The sequence below is a fragment of the Passer montanus genome, unplaced genomic scaffold (assembly GCF_014805655.1).
Source record: "Passer montanus isolate IOZ18808 unplaced genomic scaffold, ASM1480565v1 scaffold22, whole genome shotgun sequence".
Classification (NCBI taxonomy): Eukaryota; Metazoa; Chordata; class Aves; order Passeriformes; family Passeridae; genus Passer; species Passer montanus.
The window spans coordinates 11883835-11903803 of NW_024366815.1; the positions used below are offsets into that span (position 1 = coordinate 11883835).

At 46.5% G+C, this 19969-nt stretch overlaps 1 protein-coding gene across 1 annotated transcript; it reads right to left on the bottom strand.

Moving 5' to 3' along the window:
• Positions 1-248: 248 nt before the first annotated feature.
• On the bottom strand, positions 249-17173 carry CD180 (CD180 molecule). The gene is given in 10 exon segments (XM_039710020.1): positions 249-385; positions 388-880; positions 883-1079; positions 1082-1224; positions 1226-1694; positions 1697-1836; positions 1838-1963; positions 2631-2670; positions 2673-2793; positions 17150-17173. Coding segments are annotated over 10 exon segments (1890 nt in total).
• Between the last annotated feature and the right edge of the window lie 2796 nt (positions 17174-19969).

Here is a 19969-nt window from a genome sequence, read left to right on the forward strand (position 1 = left end):
CACAGCATTGGTAAACAGGGCTACCACTGAGTTGAACTGGGACTTCTCTATAAGATAAGTTATTAATTTTCAAGATTCAGGTAATAATTTATTTATTCTATTTTTTTAAATTATTTTTCTAAAAGTTTTAATACAGGTAGAGAGGGTATTACAAAAGTCAAGAAAATACACATCACAAATAAAAGCAGTGAGGTGTCGTTCCGCTTAATACAGTTGATGTAGATATTTTCTGTGTCTCCATCCTACACTTACAGTTGCTGGTAATTTTGCTTGAAATAGTGAACACTCCAAATGAAGATGGCACTACAAGATAAAACAGCCAGGACAACTGCAATGGTTCCTGATGTGTCCTTCCCACAGGAGAGTGAGATGGTAGCCAGCTGAACCCAGCTAGAAAGTTGTATTTAGAGTGCCTTGTTCCTTCAGGGTCTTCAGTTTTATCCAGATGTTGCTTGTACTAGGTGATTAAGTCAGTCTTAGAGCAGGAGCAGTCCAGAAGGTCATAGCTTAAATTGGTTACAAAGTGGCCATCTTGGGGCACTAGCTGGATACTTGGTACAACGTGCATCCTGTTATGGACACAATTGATATTGATACTCTTGAGATTTGAAAATGCATCTGTGCTGAATGCAGTACATTTGTTGTAATTCAGATCAACATGCTGTAACTTCCTGAGGTTGTGAAATACTTGGTTACTTATTGATGTTAGTTCACAGGATGGTAATATTAGCACCTCTAAATTGGATAGTTGTTGGAACAGTTTGTCCTTTGGCATGATGCCCAAATCAAAGTTATTTTGACTAAGGTCCAAGAACATGAGGTTTTTCAAGCCTTGAAAGACATGCTGGATGCTAGCACTAATGTGGGATGAGGGAAGATCATCTCTAGCATTTGCTAGAGACGGAGATTTTAGAAAGGGCTCTGTAAGGTGTTGATATAAAGAGGAGTGAAGGGTAAGTCCAGCAGCTCTAGGTCAGCACTGTCTTAAATGAGCATGTCCTGGAGACTGATGTGTGTGTTGTGGCTCAGAGTCAGGTAACAAAGTCTGCTCAGAGCTCTCAGCTCTTTGCTGGAGCATCAGAACTTTCAAAGTGACTCTGACTTAAATCTAGATGTTGAAGCTTTGCCAGTTTCTCCAAACAGCCAGAGCCTGGCTGCAGAACCTGTGAGTTACCCTTGATGTGGATGATGGTGAGGGAGGGGAAGGCAGCAGAGCTGGTGTTGCTCAAAGCAGTTTGCACTGAGAACCATCTCCTCCAGCAAGCTCATGCCGCTGATTCCAGGGGGCAGTACATGGATGTGGGTTTGGGATAGGTCCAGCTTTCAGAGCCTGGTTAAACTCTGAAATGTGTCAGCACTTAGATTTCTGAGCTGCCATAACTGCAGAGAGAGATCCTTGACAGAGATACTACAGAGGCCTTGTAAAACATCTGAACTTATGTAGGGCTCCTTTTCCACACCCTAAAATGTTCCCAGCCAAAAGGTCTGAGCTGTGGAGTTCTGTGTCCCCAGCAGAGCCCTAGGGATGTCAGCACAGCCCACTAAGTCCAAACTGTAGAAATGTGACTGAAAAGATCCAGGTTCAATGTATGTCATGTTATTGCCTTTAAGGATGAGAGTTATATTGCTGGTCTTCTGTGGAGCTTGGACATCTTCTGCTGTGATTGCTTGTACATTGTTCATTTGCAAATTGAGTGTTTGAGGTTTCGCGTGGGGAAGTTGGGAGGAAGCTGCAGTGAAGAGATGTGGTTGCTGCCCAAGATGAAGATACCTGAGCTGCCAAGATTTGTCACTGGAATGAAAAACATACTTGTTATTCCTGTCTGTGTTAAGATGCTCCAGGGAACGTGGGCCAGCAAATGCTGTGTCAGACAGAAACATGAGCAGGTTTCTGGTCAGAATGACTGTCTTCAGCTGCCTGTTGCTGGGAAAGGCACCGTCATACACCCAGCTGATCTGACACCTTGAGAAAACAATAGAAAACTGCATCAGTGGCCTGTCTCACAAACTCTCCTGGTAATGTGATTGTACAAAACTGCACCTCATATCTGTTAAACTCCATTTTAAACTCCATCTGTTGCCCTCACCAGGGTAAAAGTGTCTTTTTCACTGATGCTTGCCTGGTACTTTGAAGTTCACATTTAATTACAGGGTTCTGCTGAGAAGAAAAACCTGTCCTGAAATGATGGGTGTGAGGAGGCATTTGTGGGAGTCAGGAGACATGAGGTATTTAATGTTTAACTTAATAGGAAGGTCTCTTTTTCTAGAAAAACAGCCAGCCACTTCCAAGGGCCAAACATGTCTTCCTTCAGTTATTAGGGAACAATAATGAAAATTAATAAAAATCTGCTCTGTGACTTTGCTGTCACTACTGTCTTAGAGGTGGTAATATCTGGAAAATGCATATTTCACCCACTAAATGATTGTCTTTAGAGGAGAAGCTGAGATATTGCCCACGTGGATTGATCTCTGCTTAGCAAAAAAAATTCACCAGTGGTCTGAAGGTGCTGGTAGTGTTTTCCCTGCGAAGGCAGGAAGATGCTGCTGTGGTGTGCTCCAGAAATTTGTCTCTGACAGGGACAGGGGTTTCATGATTGTGATGAGCAGAAGTGAGGATGCTCCTTCCATACTTTGTTATGTCCAAGTAGAGAAGAGAATTCAGGTCAGAGCATTTGAGTTCTGGAGGGAAGGGTCCACATTCAAGCTAAATTGAGGACTTCTATTGTGACAAATAGTCATAGGAACCTCTTTCATTCCTAAACCTTTGCAGGTGTCGCTTTTACTTTCTGTAATCTGCGGAAAATACACAGTGAATTTGAAAGAGTTATGTACTGTGAATATAAATAAGAAAATATGGCACTTGGAAAATCCATCCCCCCACCCAAACTAACACAATCCATGAAATAACCCAAAGAGAATTTTGAGTTATTTAAAATGCAGCAGCCAAAACCTAGGAAGCCTCAGCACAGGCTTGCAATGCATAGCCCCGGGGTTTTGGGGAGTGTGTTTTTAAAACAAATGCCTTGAATCTCTCATGTATTAATTTGAAGTGTCTGATCTGCAGTACTTTCTTATCAAAGTTAGCACATCTGAGGATTGTTTACTCTTCTAGATTAATTATTAATCCTTAAAAAAGGATCCCCACAAGGTAGCTTTAAATTGTGAATGTCATGAGTCTTGTAACAAAACTTACTCTAAGTCTTAAGTAAACCTTACAGAGAGGAAGTAAAAAAGAGCAGGTCTGGAAAATGTTTCAAAAAGGAATGTGGCCAAATTAACTGGAAATTAATTCAGTTACACACTGCAGTGAGGAGACAGCAGGAATGTTTAGCTCAGACTAGACAAAGATCATGCCTGATATGCTAAGTCTTTAAAATGTCTACAAAGGCTGTTCAGTTTTATGTGAAAAAAAAATCCATCTATTAAATAGAGAAGTCAACTCTGTGATACCAGGGAAATTCATTGAGCATGCTTGACCTGCTTTTGCCTGCTGATTACATGAAAGTCAACCAGACCCAGGTTACTGCCACCCTGAAATAGCCTGCCACGCTGTTGAGGCGTGGGAATGCTCATGGCATTGCACTCATCCCAGCTGCCAGCTGCAATGGGGAGCCCAGCCAGTGCAGCCCCAGCCTCCTCCACACCCACCTCTCCTCCTGAAGGACAGAGGAATGTCCTGTCCTGGTAGTCCCAGGGCCAGCCCAGGAGGGGTGGGGTACCCAGGGCTGTGTAGGAGCTGCAGGTCTGGCAATTCCCTGCCCCATAACCATGCAGAGGTTGATCTTGTGGGGAAGTAAACACGTGTATGGCACAGCTGGCCAACATGAGCCCTTTAATTTGACACAAAGCTAGCGCACTAGTGGAAGAGAGCAGAGCAGCAGCTGTGTGTCCAGAGAAGAATGTGCTGGAGCCATGAGGTGCAGAGGGCAGGGCAGGTGTGTGCCCTGTCTGTTGGGGTTTGCTGAGGTGCACGTGTGGGCCCTGGGGAGCAGTGCGTGGGGCTCGGGCCTTTCTGCTGGCACAGCCATGAGTACTTGAGACTAAACCACGTCTCTGCCTGTCTCTGGCTTAGAAGAGGCAGGTGGGCTGTGTCTGCACTCAGTAGCCTCAGGAGAAGGGGAAGAGCAGTAGTGTTTGCTGCAAACCACAGTCTGGGTTTGGTGAACATTGTCTTCCTTTCCTTTAAGCACAAATCCTGTCAGGGAAGGGTGCCAGGGAGTGTTGGGGAAGCAACGTGGGCCTCCACTGCTGCAGACAGTGCGGCCTGGCAGGCAGGAGCAGAGATGTCAGCAGCAGTGGGAGGAAGTGGAGAGGGGCTGTCACCACAGAATTCCCTATCCGGGTGGGGAGCACAGCTCTTCAATTGTCCAGCTCCCTCTGGCATGCTGGGTCCCAGCTGGAGTTCAGTGCCAGGCAGACAGCACACAGGGACAGCATCAGCAAGGAGGGATGAGCCAGTGCTGCCCACGGCTGAGCCCCCCACATGTGGGTGCTTGGCCTGACCCAGGGCAGAACACCAGCCCAGCACCTGCTGTGATAACACTTGTGGCAGCACACGGACTTGGGCCCAGCCCAGAAGCAGTGCCAGTATCTACAAAAATGACAAAATATGGACTAGAAAAGGTGATGCTTTCAATACTGGTAAGCAAAGGAGAACCTCTGGAGTTAATTGCTGCCATGTGTAGTTTAGACAGATAAGAATAGTTTACTTGTTGCTGTAAATGAGAAGAGTGACTATGTTTTGCCATTCAAATAAAACAGTGAGTAAGTAAGCTCTCTCCATATCCTTCAGGGCATGGAGTGGCTCTTGCTGTGAACTGAGGAGAAACTATCCCAGGGGAGACCCTGTTGTGCAGCTCTGAGTGCTCAGAGATTTGTATATTTAATTCAATGAGGAATTTGCTATTAGCCCCAGGTATGAATTTCATAGGGCTGCTTTTCCCTGAATCAAAAGCCTGGCCCTTTTTTCTGTTGTGTCCCACTTGGAATAGAAAGAATAGATAGAAGAAAAACAAATATAAAAGGAAGTATAAAAAGAAAAGCTTATTGGGGTCAGTCTTTTCTCCTCCCCTGGAAAAACCCTGGTACTTTCTTACTATTCTCATGTGGTATTGCACACCAACCATATAGCAAATAGAGATATTATCATGTCCCTCCTGTGTACAAATTCCTGTATGAAGAGCACAGTACAAGAGGTAAAATCATTATACCTCTCCTCTGTCTGCCTCATACCTGTTAAACACCCTTGGGAAACTTTACCATCCTTCAAGCTCTCTGTGGGATGATGTTTTGAGGGGCTCCCAAAGTCCCCATCAGTGGTGGGAGAGTGTGTGAGGGTGCACTGATGCACAGGTGTGAGGAGGAGGAGGAGGGACTGTGGCTGATGTCCCTAAGCATATACCGAGACACCTGTCTTATTCCTCCGATAAAGACCTCCTGATTCGAATCCTGTGGGAACTGGATACTTTCAGACATCAGCAGGTAAGGGTCCACCCCAGAAGAAGGCAGCTCCACCACTGAGCGGGATGGTGGCTGTCACTCCCTCGATGCTGTCGTCTCCGCGGTGCCGGGTGCTCTGCAGCTGGCACGGGTGGGCACTGCTGATTTACATCAGCAGGTGTAAATCACACAGCTGCACCTCGTGGAGAGAGGCAGCTTGCTGCACTGGATGATCTCGTGCTGTCTTCTCTGAATGAAAGTGGGGCTGAGCAGAGGGGCCAGCCAGACCAGCCGAGTTGGCCGGATAGCAGGCTGCTCATGCTGAACTCAGCGTGAGCAAAACAGTAGTGTCAGAGTGAAACAGGAACTTGCCTGCTTTAAATATAGTCACGTTACTGTGCACTGATGCTTTTCTGAGGCAGAACAGATTTTTAAAAAGTGGAAACAGGAAAACTGGTCTTCATGTTCATGTGGACTGGAATGTCTCCGTCACAGGATAGTGCAGATGAGACTGTAACACAGCACCAAAGGAGAATTTCATGTAATGGGAAATCTGAGTTGAACTAAATTTGATTCGTCACTTAGGAAAGGCACAAAATCTTGTAAACCAGCTGACAGTCAGATCTCATCTTTGGGGTCTGATGGCAGTGGTGGCCTTGGCTTTATTAGCTTTACAGTGAATGCAGGTCTTTTCCAGCCTAAACCATTCTATGACTCTAAGAGCTCTGCCTACACTTTTGCAAAAAGCATGGTGTTGCTGATGTGTGACTACTGCAGTATAAAAGCTGTAAAGCAATACTTCAATCTGAAAAGTAACACTCTTCCTCTCGTATTTAGGTTACAGAGGATGATCACTTTTTTGAAGGGGAACAATATTTCTAACCATCTCTAAGATGAGTGCATGTGCAGCAGCTGCAGGCAGGAAGGGATCTGGTGCCAGCCAGAGGCATCAGGTCCTGACTGCCCAGGGCAGTGCTGAGCACCAACTTTGGCCAAACAGCTCAACCTGCTTTTTCTTTCCTTTCTTGAATGACTCAGTTATTAGCTTGACAGCTTTGTTGCCTTAAGTGGCACTCTTTCTCCACCACTGAGGAGAAACAGGCATGAGGAAAACTTACTGGGCTCAGAAAACGTGTCTCAGCCCGACAGAGCCCATACAGATCCTGTACTCAATCAGGGAAGCTTCAAGTAATCAAGATGTGGAATGCATCAAGGTCAGCACCCAGGAAGGTGAAGACACCTCAGCTTCTCTGGTGCCAAGGATTTGCACAAAATCAGTGCCTTTGGCTCTGAAACCATGTATGAAGGCCACAGCTGTGCTGGTAGCTGGAGCTGATTTCAGGGTTCACCTGAGCCACGCTGAGCTCAGTCCTGCAGGCAGCTGAGGAGAGAGCAGGAGCCCACGAGGTGGGAGGGAAGCTGCCAGCAGTGCAGAGCTCACTCCATTTTGCATACTTGCCTAACCCTGCTGGGTGGACTGCTGGGGCTGGCAGGCACCAAGAGGCCACAGAGCCAGCGCCCTGCTGCTGTATTTGTTTGGTACTAGGAGGCTTCTGTGCCAGCCTGATTGGCTGGGTTTTATTTCCTCCTCTTTAATTTATAGTATACAAAAGTAAATAGCTTATCTTAATATGAGGACAAGCTGAAAAGCTGACTCCACATTCCACTGATAACTCTGCCTTTTCCCCAGCCAGTTCTGTGTTTGCTGGAAATCCTGCTTGCTCTGCAGCTGGTCACAAACAGTTCTGAAAGAGTTTGATTGCTATGCCTGCTCCTTGTTTAGCTGCCATTTTCCATGTTAATGCTCAAAAGCTAAGGCTTGGTGTGTCCCTGTGAACTGGATTTGCACAGACTGGTTTTGGTAGTGGGGGTGGTACAGGGATGGCTTCTGTGAGAAGCTGCTGGAATCTTCCTTCATGCCCAGCAGATCCAGTGCAGGAGGCTCCAGATGGATGTGTTGCTGGCCAAGGCTGAGCCATTACAAATGGCTCTGTGATAACAGTTTCAAGAAAGAAAAAAAAAGTTACTTTCCAAATGTAATTGCAGCCAGGGAAGAGCAGGGTGACAATATGTGAGAGGAGCAGCCCTGCTGACACCAAGGTTGGTGAAGGAGGGGCAGGAGGTGCACCAGGCAGCAGGGCTGAGGCTCCCCTGCAGCCTGTGGTGAGACCATGGTGAGGCAGCTGTGGCCCTGCAGCCCATGGAGGTCCCAGGGGATGCAGAGATCCACCTGCAGCCCCTGGAAGAGACCCAGGCCAGAGCAGGTGGATGCCTGAGAGGAGGCTGTGACCCTGCGGGAAGTCTGGGCTGGAGCAGAGTCCTGACAGGGACCTCCAGACCCATGGAGAGAGGAGCCCACAGTGGAGCAGGTTTGCTGGTAGGACTTGTGACCCTGTGGGAGATCCATGCTGGAGCAGGCTGTGCCTGAAGGACTGTCCCCCATGGAAGAGTGACCCACACTGCAGCAGTTCACGAAGAGCTGTCTGTGGGTTGGGCTTACATTGGAGAAGTTAATGAAGAGCTGTCTCCTGTGGGAGGAATCCCATGCTGGAGCAGGGGAAGGACTCACTCCCTGAGCAGCTGCAAGAACAATCTGTGATGAACTGACCATAACCCCACTCCCTGTGCCATTGAGGGGGAGGAAATAGAGTCTGAGAAGGAGCGAGTGGGGGAAAGATGTTTTTAAGATTTATATTACTTCGCATTATTGTGCTCTGATTTAGTTGATAATAAATTTACTTAATATCCCCATGTTCAATCTGTTTAGGCACTAATGGTATTTTTTGAGTGATTTCTCTTGTCCTTATGTCAGCTCATGAACCTTTGTTATATTTTCTGTCCCCTGTCCAGCTGGTGGAGTGGAGTGATAGATGGATGCCTGGAATCCAACCAGGGGCAAACCTCTACACCCAGTGATCCCTGCTGTGCTTTCCTGGGGTGAAGCAGCTTGGACTCACCCTTGCACCCCATGATCTATTTTTTTGCAGACTGGTCCCTGGTGGCATAGATACTTCCTCAGACCATCCACACTAAACCCCTCAAATTTAAAATGAATATTTTAGACAAAAACTCCTCTGAATCAAGAAGGGCATCAGCCAAAGCAAATCCTGTCTCATTCTGCAGTGCAGTGAAGCCTATTATTATGCATCATGGAGCTTATGTGTCATATAAGAAAGTAGGAATAACTCCAGAGATGCTTTTGGTTTTAGTAAGTTTTGGGTGGGGTTTTTTTGTTGGTTTTTATTGTTGTTTGTTTGTTGTGTTTTGTTTTTTGGAAGTGGGGTGGGGGGAAGGAGTGGGACTGTTGAGAAAATTGGAAGATATATTATCCAAATAATGAGTTCTAGGGCCTAACTCAATTTCCTAGAATCACTTTTCCTGAATGAAAAGTGATGCACAAGGATCTTAAAGCCCAGCCCTTGGCTGGTCCCAAGGATTACATCACATGCCTGACAGTGTTGTTCAAACACTTGAGCTCTGTCAGGCTGGCACTGTGACCACTTCCCTGGAGCCTGTTCCAGTGCCCAGCCACCCTCTGGGTGAAGAACCTTTTCCTAATATCCAACCTAAACCCTTCCAACACAGCTTCAGGCCATTCCCTTGGGTCCTGCCAGAGATAAGAGATCAGTGCCAGAGATAAGAGATCAGTGCCTGCCCCTCCTCTTCCCTTCAACAGGAAGTTGTGACTGCAGTGAGGTCTCCCCTCAGTCTCCTCCAGGCTGAACAGACCAAGTGACCTCAGCCACTCCTCATGCAGCCTCCCCTCAAGGTCTTTCACCATTTTTGCTGCCCTCCTTTGGACACTTTATAGTAGCTTTACATCTTATACTGAGGCTCCCAAAACTGCAAACTTTAGATAATGAAGAATTCTTTAGGAAATTAGTATTGGGTAACTGAAGTTCTCTTGTTGACCATGTGCTAAAGTAATTGCTGAGCTTAGTAAAACTGACTAATGATTAGGGATATTTAAATTATTTATTATGTGTGCCTATCAGATTAATTTAGATCTTTGTGCTTTTAAAGCAAAATGGGGAAGGGTAAGAATTTATGATAATAACTAGTGGGAGTGGGTTTTGGTGTTGGCAGGGGGCTTTGTTATGGATACCCACCATGGGCTTAGGCAGGCTGCAGATCCTCTGTGGTAATAACTAGTGGGAGTGGGTTTTGGTGGGTTTTGGTTGGCAGGGGGCTTTGCTATGGATACCCACCATGGGCTTAGGCAGGCTGCAGATCCTCTGTGACAGCCACAGCCAAGGCTGTTGCAGGCTGATTCACTTCCCATGCTCAGTTCTGCTCCTCTTCTGCATGCTGCTGTTTGCTGTTCCCAAGTGCTGGGCAGGTTTTTTTCTCCATCACTGCATGCAGGGTGGCTGTCAGGTCACAGGGGGTGCTGGGGCAGTGCTGTCAGTCTGCCCTGCAGTCTGACAGTCCTGCCGAGAGGAATCATGCAGTGAGCCACACGCAGTGTCTGCCCGCAGGTGGTGCATTTCCCTCACCTAAAACCCGTCAGGGATACAGTGTCACTCCCAGCAGGGGCTGTGGCAGTGGAGTGCTGGCGTGTCCCTCAGCTCAGACCCACACCCCCAGTCATCGCCTGGCCCGTACGTCAGGAAAGGGGTCCCAGCCAGGCCAATGGGTGCCACACCTCCAAAAAACCCAGGTGCTGAGGGATGCTGTAGGAGGAATGAACCTGAAAAAGATGTGTAATGACTGTAGGAAAAAGTGAGAATCAATCTAAGATGATACAAGTACAAAAAAAACCCCCACCAAAATGCACGGAGTTGTATATATATATATGAATAAGACTTCAGTACCTTCAGAATCCCTATAAGATGTTAATTCTCTCTTTTTCTAAAGATAAATCTTGTTGATCTCTGTGCTTTTCATAGCCCTGAAGAGAAAGGGATTGGCAACCCAATACCCAAGCAAGGCTTCCAAATTACTTGTAAATCCTGTACAGGATCAAAGGATTAAAATAGTTTTCAGCTATTTCCTTCTAGTATGGATTTCAAGATTTTCCTCATGTGTTGTTTTCTTTGGTATTACAAATGAGATAGGAATCCAAATGTTTGAATGCTGTTAAGAACTCAGGATTTGCCTTGGAGCTGTGGGATGTATGGTACCCCAAAAGGATGAAACGTGGTAGCTGGGGAGGACCAGGACCACCAGGTCTAACTCAAACCTGCATTTCCCAGCAGGAAAACCTGCATGGGCTTTGCTGCCAGTGCAGCAGGTGCTGCAGGCTCAGGCTGCAGGCTGCACTCCAAGGAAAAGCCTGAAACAAAGGGATGAAGCAAGAGGATAAATCACTGTCAGGAAGAAACAGCTGCTCTTAAACATGTCAGACCTTACCAAACTTCTATGTTTCATGCTGCAGCAACTGATCTTTCTGAAATCCTGAACAAGGGCAGCCAGATGTTCTCTCCAGCCACATTCTGGGCACGTGAGCAATGTACCTTTGCCTGCCCTTGAGGGTGATAGGGACACAAGTGGGACAAGAGCTGCAGGGCTGCACCTCTGCTGCCCTCCCAGCTGGCCCAGTGGATCTCTTGGGTAGCCAGGACCAAGCTGCAGCACCCCCCTGCCCCAGGGAGTCTTCTTCCTCTGGTTGCCACCACACCTTGGCAGGTGATGAAACCACCAGCTTCTTTCTCTGGAAATGATGGTTGAAGTCACTGCTGAAGACACACCACAGCTTCAATATAAAATTTTCATTACTTAAGAAAACCACTTGCACAGATAGTGGCCTGGATGCCCATTGGAAGAAAGGGACAGTGTGACCATAGACATGATGTGAGCACTGTGTGTAGAAATATTCCAGACAAAAGCACTCCTCTGGTGGCCTCTTCACTGCTGGATTGTTCTCTAGTGGATTTTATTTGTGGGAACTTCCGAAAGGATTGATGGTGCAGGTGCTTAGCCAGGACACCACTGATGCTCCATGCCCTGGAACCCCTGACTTCAGAGGAGGCAGCAGTGCTATATTTTCAGCAGACAGGATGAACAAATTTTCAGGTGATGACTGCAGCTTGCCAGAGGGCAGGGGACACAGGGCTTCCTGGCCCTGCACCTTCATCCTGAGCCCTGCTGGTGGCCAGAAACCTGAATTTGCCGTGGCTGGGGCACGTGGGACTGCGTGAAGTCCTATCTAATGCCGACTAAAAGGACAAAGGCACTAAGTAGGAAGGAAATTGCTGTCAAGTTTAATTAGCAACAGATTAATTACTGGTGTTGTGTTCATGCATGCTTCTTCTTTAAAGGGGGAATATCTCCTATGTGCTCCCTGCAGACTCTGCTTCTGTTTAACTACTGCTGCTGTGTTACCCTCCTTGAGCAGCTTGTGATTTTTCAAAAATTTAGAAGGTGTCTTGAGGATCTCAGTGCTGGAGCTCCCTGTTACTCTTTGAAACTGTTATATGAGTTTTCTCTGTTACATACTAAGCAAGAAAAATATTCCTTGGTTCTTGGTTCCCATGGTTACAGTACTATTTTATAGTACTGTAAAGGCACTATAATGTCAAGATAAAATGCAGATTTCAATGACTAGTAGCAAGCCATTATTCTTCTCTTAAAACAATACAGAATCTGACAAAGTGGGCTTCACTAGTCTTAAATCCTAGATTCTAAACAAGCAACTGAGAAGCCTCGTAATTGCAACAGTTCCGACTTGAGTAGCAAGAAAAAAAATCAGAATTAAAATGCTTGTAAGCTTCCCTTTTAAACAAGCAACTGAGAAGCCTCATAATTGCAACAGTTCCGACATGAGTAGCAAGAAAAAAAAATCAGAATTAAAATGCTTGTAAGCTTCCCTTTTCCTTACTTCTCTCTTTTGGGTGTTATTTGGGGTGGCTTTGGGGAAAAAGAGGTTCTTAACCCTTACACAGAGAAGCTCAACTGATCACTGGAAGTTGCATTTCTGTTGGTCTTGGTTTGGCTGGACATAGATATTAACCTTGCAATGGAAGGAAACCAGGCAGATAAAAAGGAAAAGAGGCAAACTGAGGAAGCTAGTATGAGTTCAGACTATTTAAAGAACTTCTGGCATGGAGGCTTTGAAATGACAAAAGAGCATCTTAAAAGGAAGCTGTGTTGCTAAGCAACATGCATTGCTGTATATAGAACCCCAGGAAGGTAAGAGAGAAGCTCTGCTGCTTTCAAGGAAGAAATGCTGGTGAGGAGCCATACCTGCATCCAAGGTGTATTTGAAATGTTCCATCCACACACTGTCTGTGAGAGGGTTTCCATGACCCTTCAGGTCAGAGTGGCTGCTGGTGGGGCTGTGTGGGCAGTGAGAGCCACCTCTGCTCCTCTAGCTGGGAAATGCAGGAGCATTGTTCTTCTGCTCAGGGTGTGTGAGAACAATGGGACAAACCTGAAACAGCTACAGTAGCACAAAAAACCCATGGGTCATGCTCAGCCAGATCTTTTGGGAACAAGGGCAAGAAAGTGATGTTTCAGCAGTGCTTTGATTGTTTCAATTAATTTCTCAAGTTTCCCTCCTCTTTCTCCCCCATTCATATTAACAAATTCTTATTTTTCACATTGATGGTCTTTGTCTGATGATCATCCATCCAACTGCCAGGTAGTTACTAGCGTGATCTAGGATGTGAAAAGCATTTTGTATTTGAGAATATGTCAAAATAAATATATTTTGCCACAGCATGACATTTCTTCCTTTGTCCTTTCCATGCGTCACAGCTGGGGCTCACAGTGGTCATGCCTTTGTTGCTAAGTGTGACTCCTTGACTGATCTGATTTGCTGATGGGAGAACAAACCAACGTCTTTGCTAAAATTCGGGATTTTGTTCTTCTTGCAGCTGCTGGGCATTGAGGCTGCAGTGGGGTGCTGCTAAAAAGCTGTTTCTATTAGATGGTTTTGAAAGGGTAAATTCTTATAACTCAACCAGACTAGAGATGGGGGTATGGGAAGAGTGGTTCCATGTGTGCAGAGCTAGTCAGCTGTGGCCCCTCTGCCCACTGGCCTCAGAAGCAGCCAATGACTTGGGTGATTTCTCCCATCAGATACCCATTCTGAAATCCTGTCCACTCTAATGTTAATTTTCATATGGTTTTCTTTTTATACATATACACCAAATACCTAGTCCCTGTTTCCAAAACTATGTCTAAGGAGAAAAATTTGCCAAATGTTTAGAATTGTGGAGTTTGTCAGATCCTGGTTTGCTCCTGAGCCCCCTGAAAAGTCTCTGGATGGGTCGTACAGCATGGTTAGGGGTAATAAGTCTGCAGGTTAGTCATTAGTCTTTTGACAGGGTTTCACTTGGCAACTCAGTCTTTGGCAAGGTTTTATTTCCATCAGAGAAAGCACATCAGAGCTTCACATTGCAGCTTGTCTGGGTGTTAGTTCTTTGCATATTGCCATCCATCTGAAATACCAATTTCCTCCAAAGGAATGCCAGAAGCAAGCCAAAGCCTTCTCTTGGCTTCCTGCAGTAACTTTAAAGAAAGGAGTGGAATTCTCAAGAGGCTGTACCCAGCTTTCTGTGCTCTTCTGCAGTGGCGGGGGGCTGCTGAACAGCCACTCCCATAGCAGGGAAGGCCTGGGATGGCTAATCTCCCTAGCAAAAAGGAAGGGAGCAGTGGCTGGGCTCTGTCCTCCCACAGGCAGTGACGGGGAAGTCTCCCTGGGATGGTGCTGGCTGATAGTCAGCGCTTCCTCTGCCACTGGGGCCCCTTGCCTATCACACTTGCTGTCAATTGCAGGCTTTATCCTCTTGGTGTAGCTGTATTTTCCTTGCTCTAATTTAACTTGTTGCTTTTTTTGCTGTTGACAGCTGAGAACCATTGACCATTTCCTTCACCTAACATCATCTGCAGCATCTGCAGGCTGTTGGCGCTGCAGCCCCATTTCCTTTCCTACAGTGCTTCTCTGCCTGGTCAGAGCCGTCACCCTCGTCTTGTGGGGACAAAACTGTGTTTAAAGAAGTGTTCTCAGAAGGTGTGTGGTTTGTAGCTTGTCACGCTGCTGTGCTGATCCGAGCTGCACTGCCTGGGGCAGACACGTGTCTCTGTTCGTCTGCACTGTGCCATGGGATGTGTATTTTCCTTAGGTCACAGAAGAGTGGGTCCTAAAGGAACGCTGGGGGTTGGGCGCTGGCACTGCATTTTAATGAACAAAGAGGAAGTTTCAGATGTTGTGTTGGTGTGATAGAAATGGCAGTGTCTTGTGGGAACTCAGCACATCCGGGTGTCCAGAGCTACCGAGACAACCCTTGGGGGGCTCGGAAGTCCTGGCATGTTGCCAAAAGTGTCTGGTGGCTTGACTTTGACCCTACTAAGGAAGTGTCCCCTGTGTATGAGGAGATGAGAGATTTTCAAGTTTGAATGGTGAAGGGATGATATTCACTGGGTGAAACATAGATTTTAAAGCACTGTACAGGGGGGTTTTGAGTGTTGTACAGGGGGGTTTGGAATCCTGTACGTGGGGGTCAGGAGTCCCAAGATGGAGGGATTTGGGTGTGCCCTGTCCTTCTTCTTTCTTCTCCTTGGCATCCATGTTCAGGATGATGTTGGCATGTGTGGATTGGTTCATGTTGAAGGTGCACTTGTTAACAAGGGTGAAAATTGGAAATAGAAGGTAAATATCTTGTACGTAGTTTTCACTATAAAAGAGACAACCGCCCCGTGGGCGGGAGAGAGTGCTTTGGGCTGCCTTGCTGATCAGACCTCGGCTGGACAGACAGAAAAACTTTGTAGGTAAGAAATAATAAACACAACTGAAGACCGAAAACTCAAGATACAGACAGTTCTTTGAAGCGCGGTCTGTCCAGAACCACCTTTCCCCGTGGCAGGGCAGAGACAAGTCAAGCAGACCCCCACAGTGTCTCTCAGTGCGCTGCTGTTTGTGGGTGGTAAGCCTGCCCTAGCCTGGCACAAGCTGGGTGTGGGCAATAGGACTGTACAAACTTACTGCTTTACACATGAGTGGAAATAACTCTAGAAGAGGACAGTGGGGTGAACAAGAGCAGAAGGGAAAGCTCCTATGATCTTGATGAGATTTGCAAAATTTGTCTTCATATTATCCTTGTGTTTAGTTTTACCTTTTTCTTCTCTCTTTCGGATACCTAAGCAGCAATTGCTATAGACCCAATCTTGCAGGAGGCACACCCGGCACTGTGGAGTGAGCAGGATCTCAGGGAGCTGCAGTTTGTCACAGATTTAGCAGGCTGCCTGCTGCCAGTTACGTGAGACACAACCATGACTTTGTCTAGGTTTTCCTTAACAGCCTTTTCCATGGCCTTTCTTTCACAGTCCCGTTTCTAAACTGCTGTCAGCCTGGACCTCAGCCTGGCCAGCTGCATGGGATCCCTGCTGCTGTGCCTGTCTGCAGCTCCATCTCTCATGCCCATGTGCTGAATGGGCACTGCTTGCTAAGGCACCGTGGGGTAGCCTGAGCATGGGAAGACAATGAAGAGTTCTCTTCAGGGTAATCCATCTTGTAACATGATTTAAGTGCTTGTGTACCTTGCAGGTGAGTGCAGATTCACCTGAGGAGGTTGTTGTGTCTGCGTTCAGTGACCTGTGCTGGTGACTTGTTGATGTAGTTTATGGGATGGTTGTTAGACCTCTTAGGCCTGAAAGATTTTGTCATCACTTAGATGATTCTAAGTGGTGGTAACAGTGCAAAACCAAAATGACACGTATCTCAATCTGAAATACACTTCTTATCCTTCAGGATATAGATTAAACAAACTTTTAAAGGAAAGTTTAAAGTGACTTTTTTATCTGAGTGTAAAGCTTAGAGTCTGGATAAGCAAGAGAATGAATCCAACAGTATGTTAGGGAAGAGGGAGTAATTATTATTTTAAAATGTAACCTCACAAATTTCTTATCTAAACTGGAAAGTCCTTAAAGACAGAAATGTGTTTGAACTCTGCAGTGCAGATGTTCCCTTCATTTAACAAGTGCACACACAGGGCTACAGACAGAGGGAAACTACATGACAGAGATGAGAAAAAGTGCTGAGGTGCAGATGCAGCTGAAAATTAACTGAAGGAAGAAGGGAGCCCCTCTGGGAGACAGTCTGATGTGGAGCTCTGGGTGGCAGAGGTTGAAGCCACCACACAGCCCCTGAGTTCTGAACATGATCATACAGTAACTGTGTAAATATTACACAGTTATATGTCAAAAATCCAATAAAATATGCCAGTTATGCTGGATTTGCAAATAGGTATTTTTTGATTTTTTTCAAACCTACAGCTTGGGCTGAAATTCTGGGAAAAATGGGGCTAGGAAAACCCCTATGGATGGGAACCAAAGCCACTGCTGGCACACGTGGCCAAGAAGAAGGGTGCCAACATATTCCTACAGTCTTCTTCCAGATCAGTTTGCTCCCACTGTTGCTACTTATTTCCACGAGATGGAGCTATTCTAACATGGATTTGGCAGCAGACCATGGTGAAAAAGTGTGCTACTGCCTTTTATTTTATTATTTTATTATTTTATTTTATTTTGTTTTATTTTTTTAATTTGCATGGCAGTGTTTCTGAAGTGGGTAGTATTTTATGAAAAATCATCATGCAAAAAAAGGGCAAATTCCAGAAGCAGCAGCTGGAGCGCAATGCACATTCGGGTAGACAGTGTCATCAAAAGACCTCTTGCAAGAATTGCTCCCGAGGATGGAGGTAAATGTCCTCAAACTGCATCTTTGTCCCACACTGGAGCAGCTGTTGGGATGCGCTCCCAGCCTTACCTTCTGGAGGATCTGTTTTGCCATGGCTGATGAAAGTTCCAATGCCCCATGAACTGAGCACATTCAGGGTGGCTCTTTGACACCCATGAGGCCTTGCCTGTGGCCCCAGTCTGCAAACATTAGCCCTCTAAGGCAGCAGACTGCCTTTGCTGAATCATGATGACCCTCTCCTGTGACATTTCTGTCATTTTAAATCAATTTTTTAAAGTCTTGTTATGTCTGTTTCCATGTGCCATCTTCTTCCACTGCAGCATCTCCTCATTCCCTCTCTGCTTCACCCCCACCAGCCCCATTCTCCCCTCCATCACAATGCAGACAACAATTCATGTAAATACTGTTGCTTTATGATATATGTTTGAAAACCTCATGGCATGCCTGTCTTTTGATCAAGTTGTGCCCACAGAGCCAAGCACCTCCTGCCCTTGTTTTTGGAGCTTACCTTGACATCGCAGCCCCTAATAGCAGCAGCAGCTCAGGGAGAGGCATTTGTCTGGGGATTTTCAGTAGGAGCTGTCAAAGCTAGGGCCAGGTTCATATGCAATGTTTGTAATGGGGCCAGGTTCATATGCAATGTTTGTAATGCTTGGAAGGAGGGTATCATGAGCACCCCTTGCTCGCAGCTCGTGTTGCAAGTGGTTCAGGGCTGTTATGCCATTCCTGCGAGAAGCTGGTGTTCTCTGCTGGCACCCAGGAGATAAGTGCTATCTCTGTGATGAGTGCTGCTGGCAGCAAGTGCCTGCCCCGAGCCCAGGGCCGCCCAAGCAGGCAGTGGGCAGAGGTTTGCTGCCGAGCAGGTGCCCGGGGCTGGGGGCTGGCTGCTCCCTCACCCGCCCCGGCAGAAAGCCAGCGAGGCTGCTGCTCGTCATCCACACGGGGCTGGGATCCTCCTGCTGCAGGGCTGGCCAAGGAAACCGCAGCACGGTGAGCAAGGGTCAGCTGTCTAGGCAGGGGGCTGCCATTGCCAGATCTGGTGACGCTGCCCCTGTCCAAATCCCCACGTGAAATCTTAATTCATGACGACTGGAGAATAAATGTGTTGACAATTGTTGGTTAGGTTTTTTTCACAGTATGGCTTGACATCCATCCTTTCCTGTCCTCAAACCTGTGCTTTACAGTGGAGGGAGATTTGAGGGTAATTTAAAAGGCTCTTGTGAACTCCCAAGCAGGAGATTGTCCTCTTTGCAGCATTGATGCAGACCAAAACCTTTGGTACACTCTTAGCACACAGGCCCTTATCAAGCACTGTCTGTCTTTTGCTTTTCAAGACCAAAACAGACAGAATCAGCATAATTTCAATTTCTTTGATCTGATGACCACCTGGAGCAGCTGATAAGTGTGTCTGGGAGGCCCCAGAGAGCAGGCAGCCTTCAGCCTCCAAGGAGCACCTTGCTGTGTGTCCTACAGCTGAAGTTTGCTCCTCTTCCTCCCACTTTCCAGTCTGCAACAAGAACTGCATTGAAGTGATTTTGCTTGAGCCACTTCACTGCCACTATGCCACTTGTCCTTTCAGAGTCATTTAAGTCCTCTAATATGGGTTATTTAAACATAGCTTTAAAGGTGTCATTTTCATAAAAGTGTGCGTCTATTTGTGCATGCCTAGCATGCAGCTATTGCATTCCACACGTGTGTGCCCTTGATGTGCTGGCCTGCCTGGCTCAGGCTTGCATGCACCTAGCTGTGTGGGAGCACAGGCATGCTAGGAGCACATCCAAATACAAATGGCATTTGCTATCAGCCATGGAAACCTGCAGTGTGGAATTGCCTGTGGATGTTCAGGGTGTAATTCTTGGGGTGACAAACTGTCTGCAGCTCCTTATGGATTGCACTGCCGTGCGAATTCCCTGAGACCAGCAGGTTCAGATCCCAAAGCCCCTGAAGCTGTGCCCTGGAAGGTTCCCCCAGATGGAGGGAGACACTGAGGGAGAGAGCAGGCTGTGGCAGTGTGTGGGAGCATGGCACAGGCAACACTGGTTCCAGGAGTCAAAGATGAGTGAGCTCAAGTAGGTTATTCTGCTTGCTTGCAGGTCCTTGCTTTGGTCAGGCAGTCAGGCTGAAGGATGGCAGAGAAGGAACATTTTGCTTGCTAGATCCCCTGCAGGCCCACCATCCAGAGTCAGGGAGAGCTGAAATCAGCCAGTGAGGGGTGCCTGCCCATGGACACCAACAGCTCACAGAGCAATAAATGCTTGTGTTTCTTTGCCAGAAGGAAGATGAGGCATGTGGTATCTCTTGCAAGAACTGGTGCCACAGATATTTGTTCCTTTTATGTGAGAATTAAAAAAAAATACCAAAAGGACCTAATAAATCACAGTATAAATGCTACTATTTGAAAGATCTGGGCTAGAAATTACTTGAACTTTCATGAGTTTCACATGTCAGGGGTGTGGGTGATTTAGGCTAGTGATTATTCAAGACACAGGGTGTGATTGGACTTTTAGGATTTGAAAGGATTACACATGCTTGTCAAGTGGGTGTTTAATCTCTCTTCAGTTATAACTTCAGTTTGTAAATGTTGAAACTATAAATCATCACACCCTTGGTCCATGGCACAGGACAAACTGTGCTATTTTCCTCCCACCTCAGCTTAGATTAACTGCTTTTCTCCAGTGCTATTAATGCCCTCCAAATTATGACTTTTCCTTTTTTAGCCCACACTGTTGTGTGCACACACACATATGCAGGCAGGCATGTGTTTCATAACAGGTTTTTGTGCTTGTGACTCAGAGCTGAACTATTAAACCATAACACATGGCTGACATCTGGAATTCTCTCAGACGTTTTTGTCATTTGACTATATTGGTAGCCATAGTTTGCTACTCT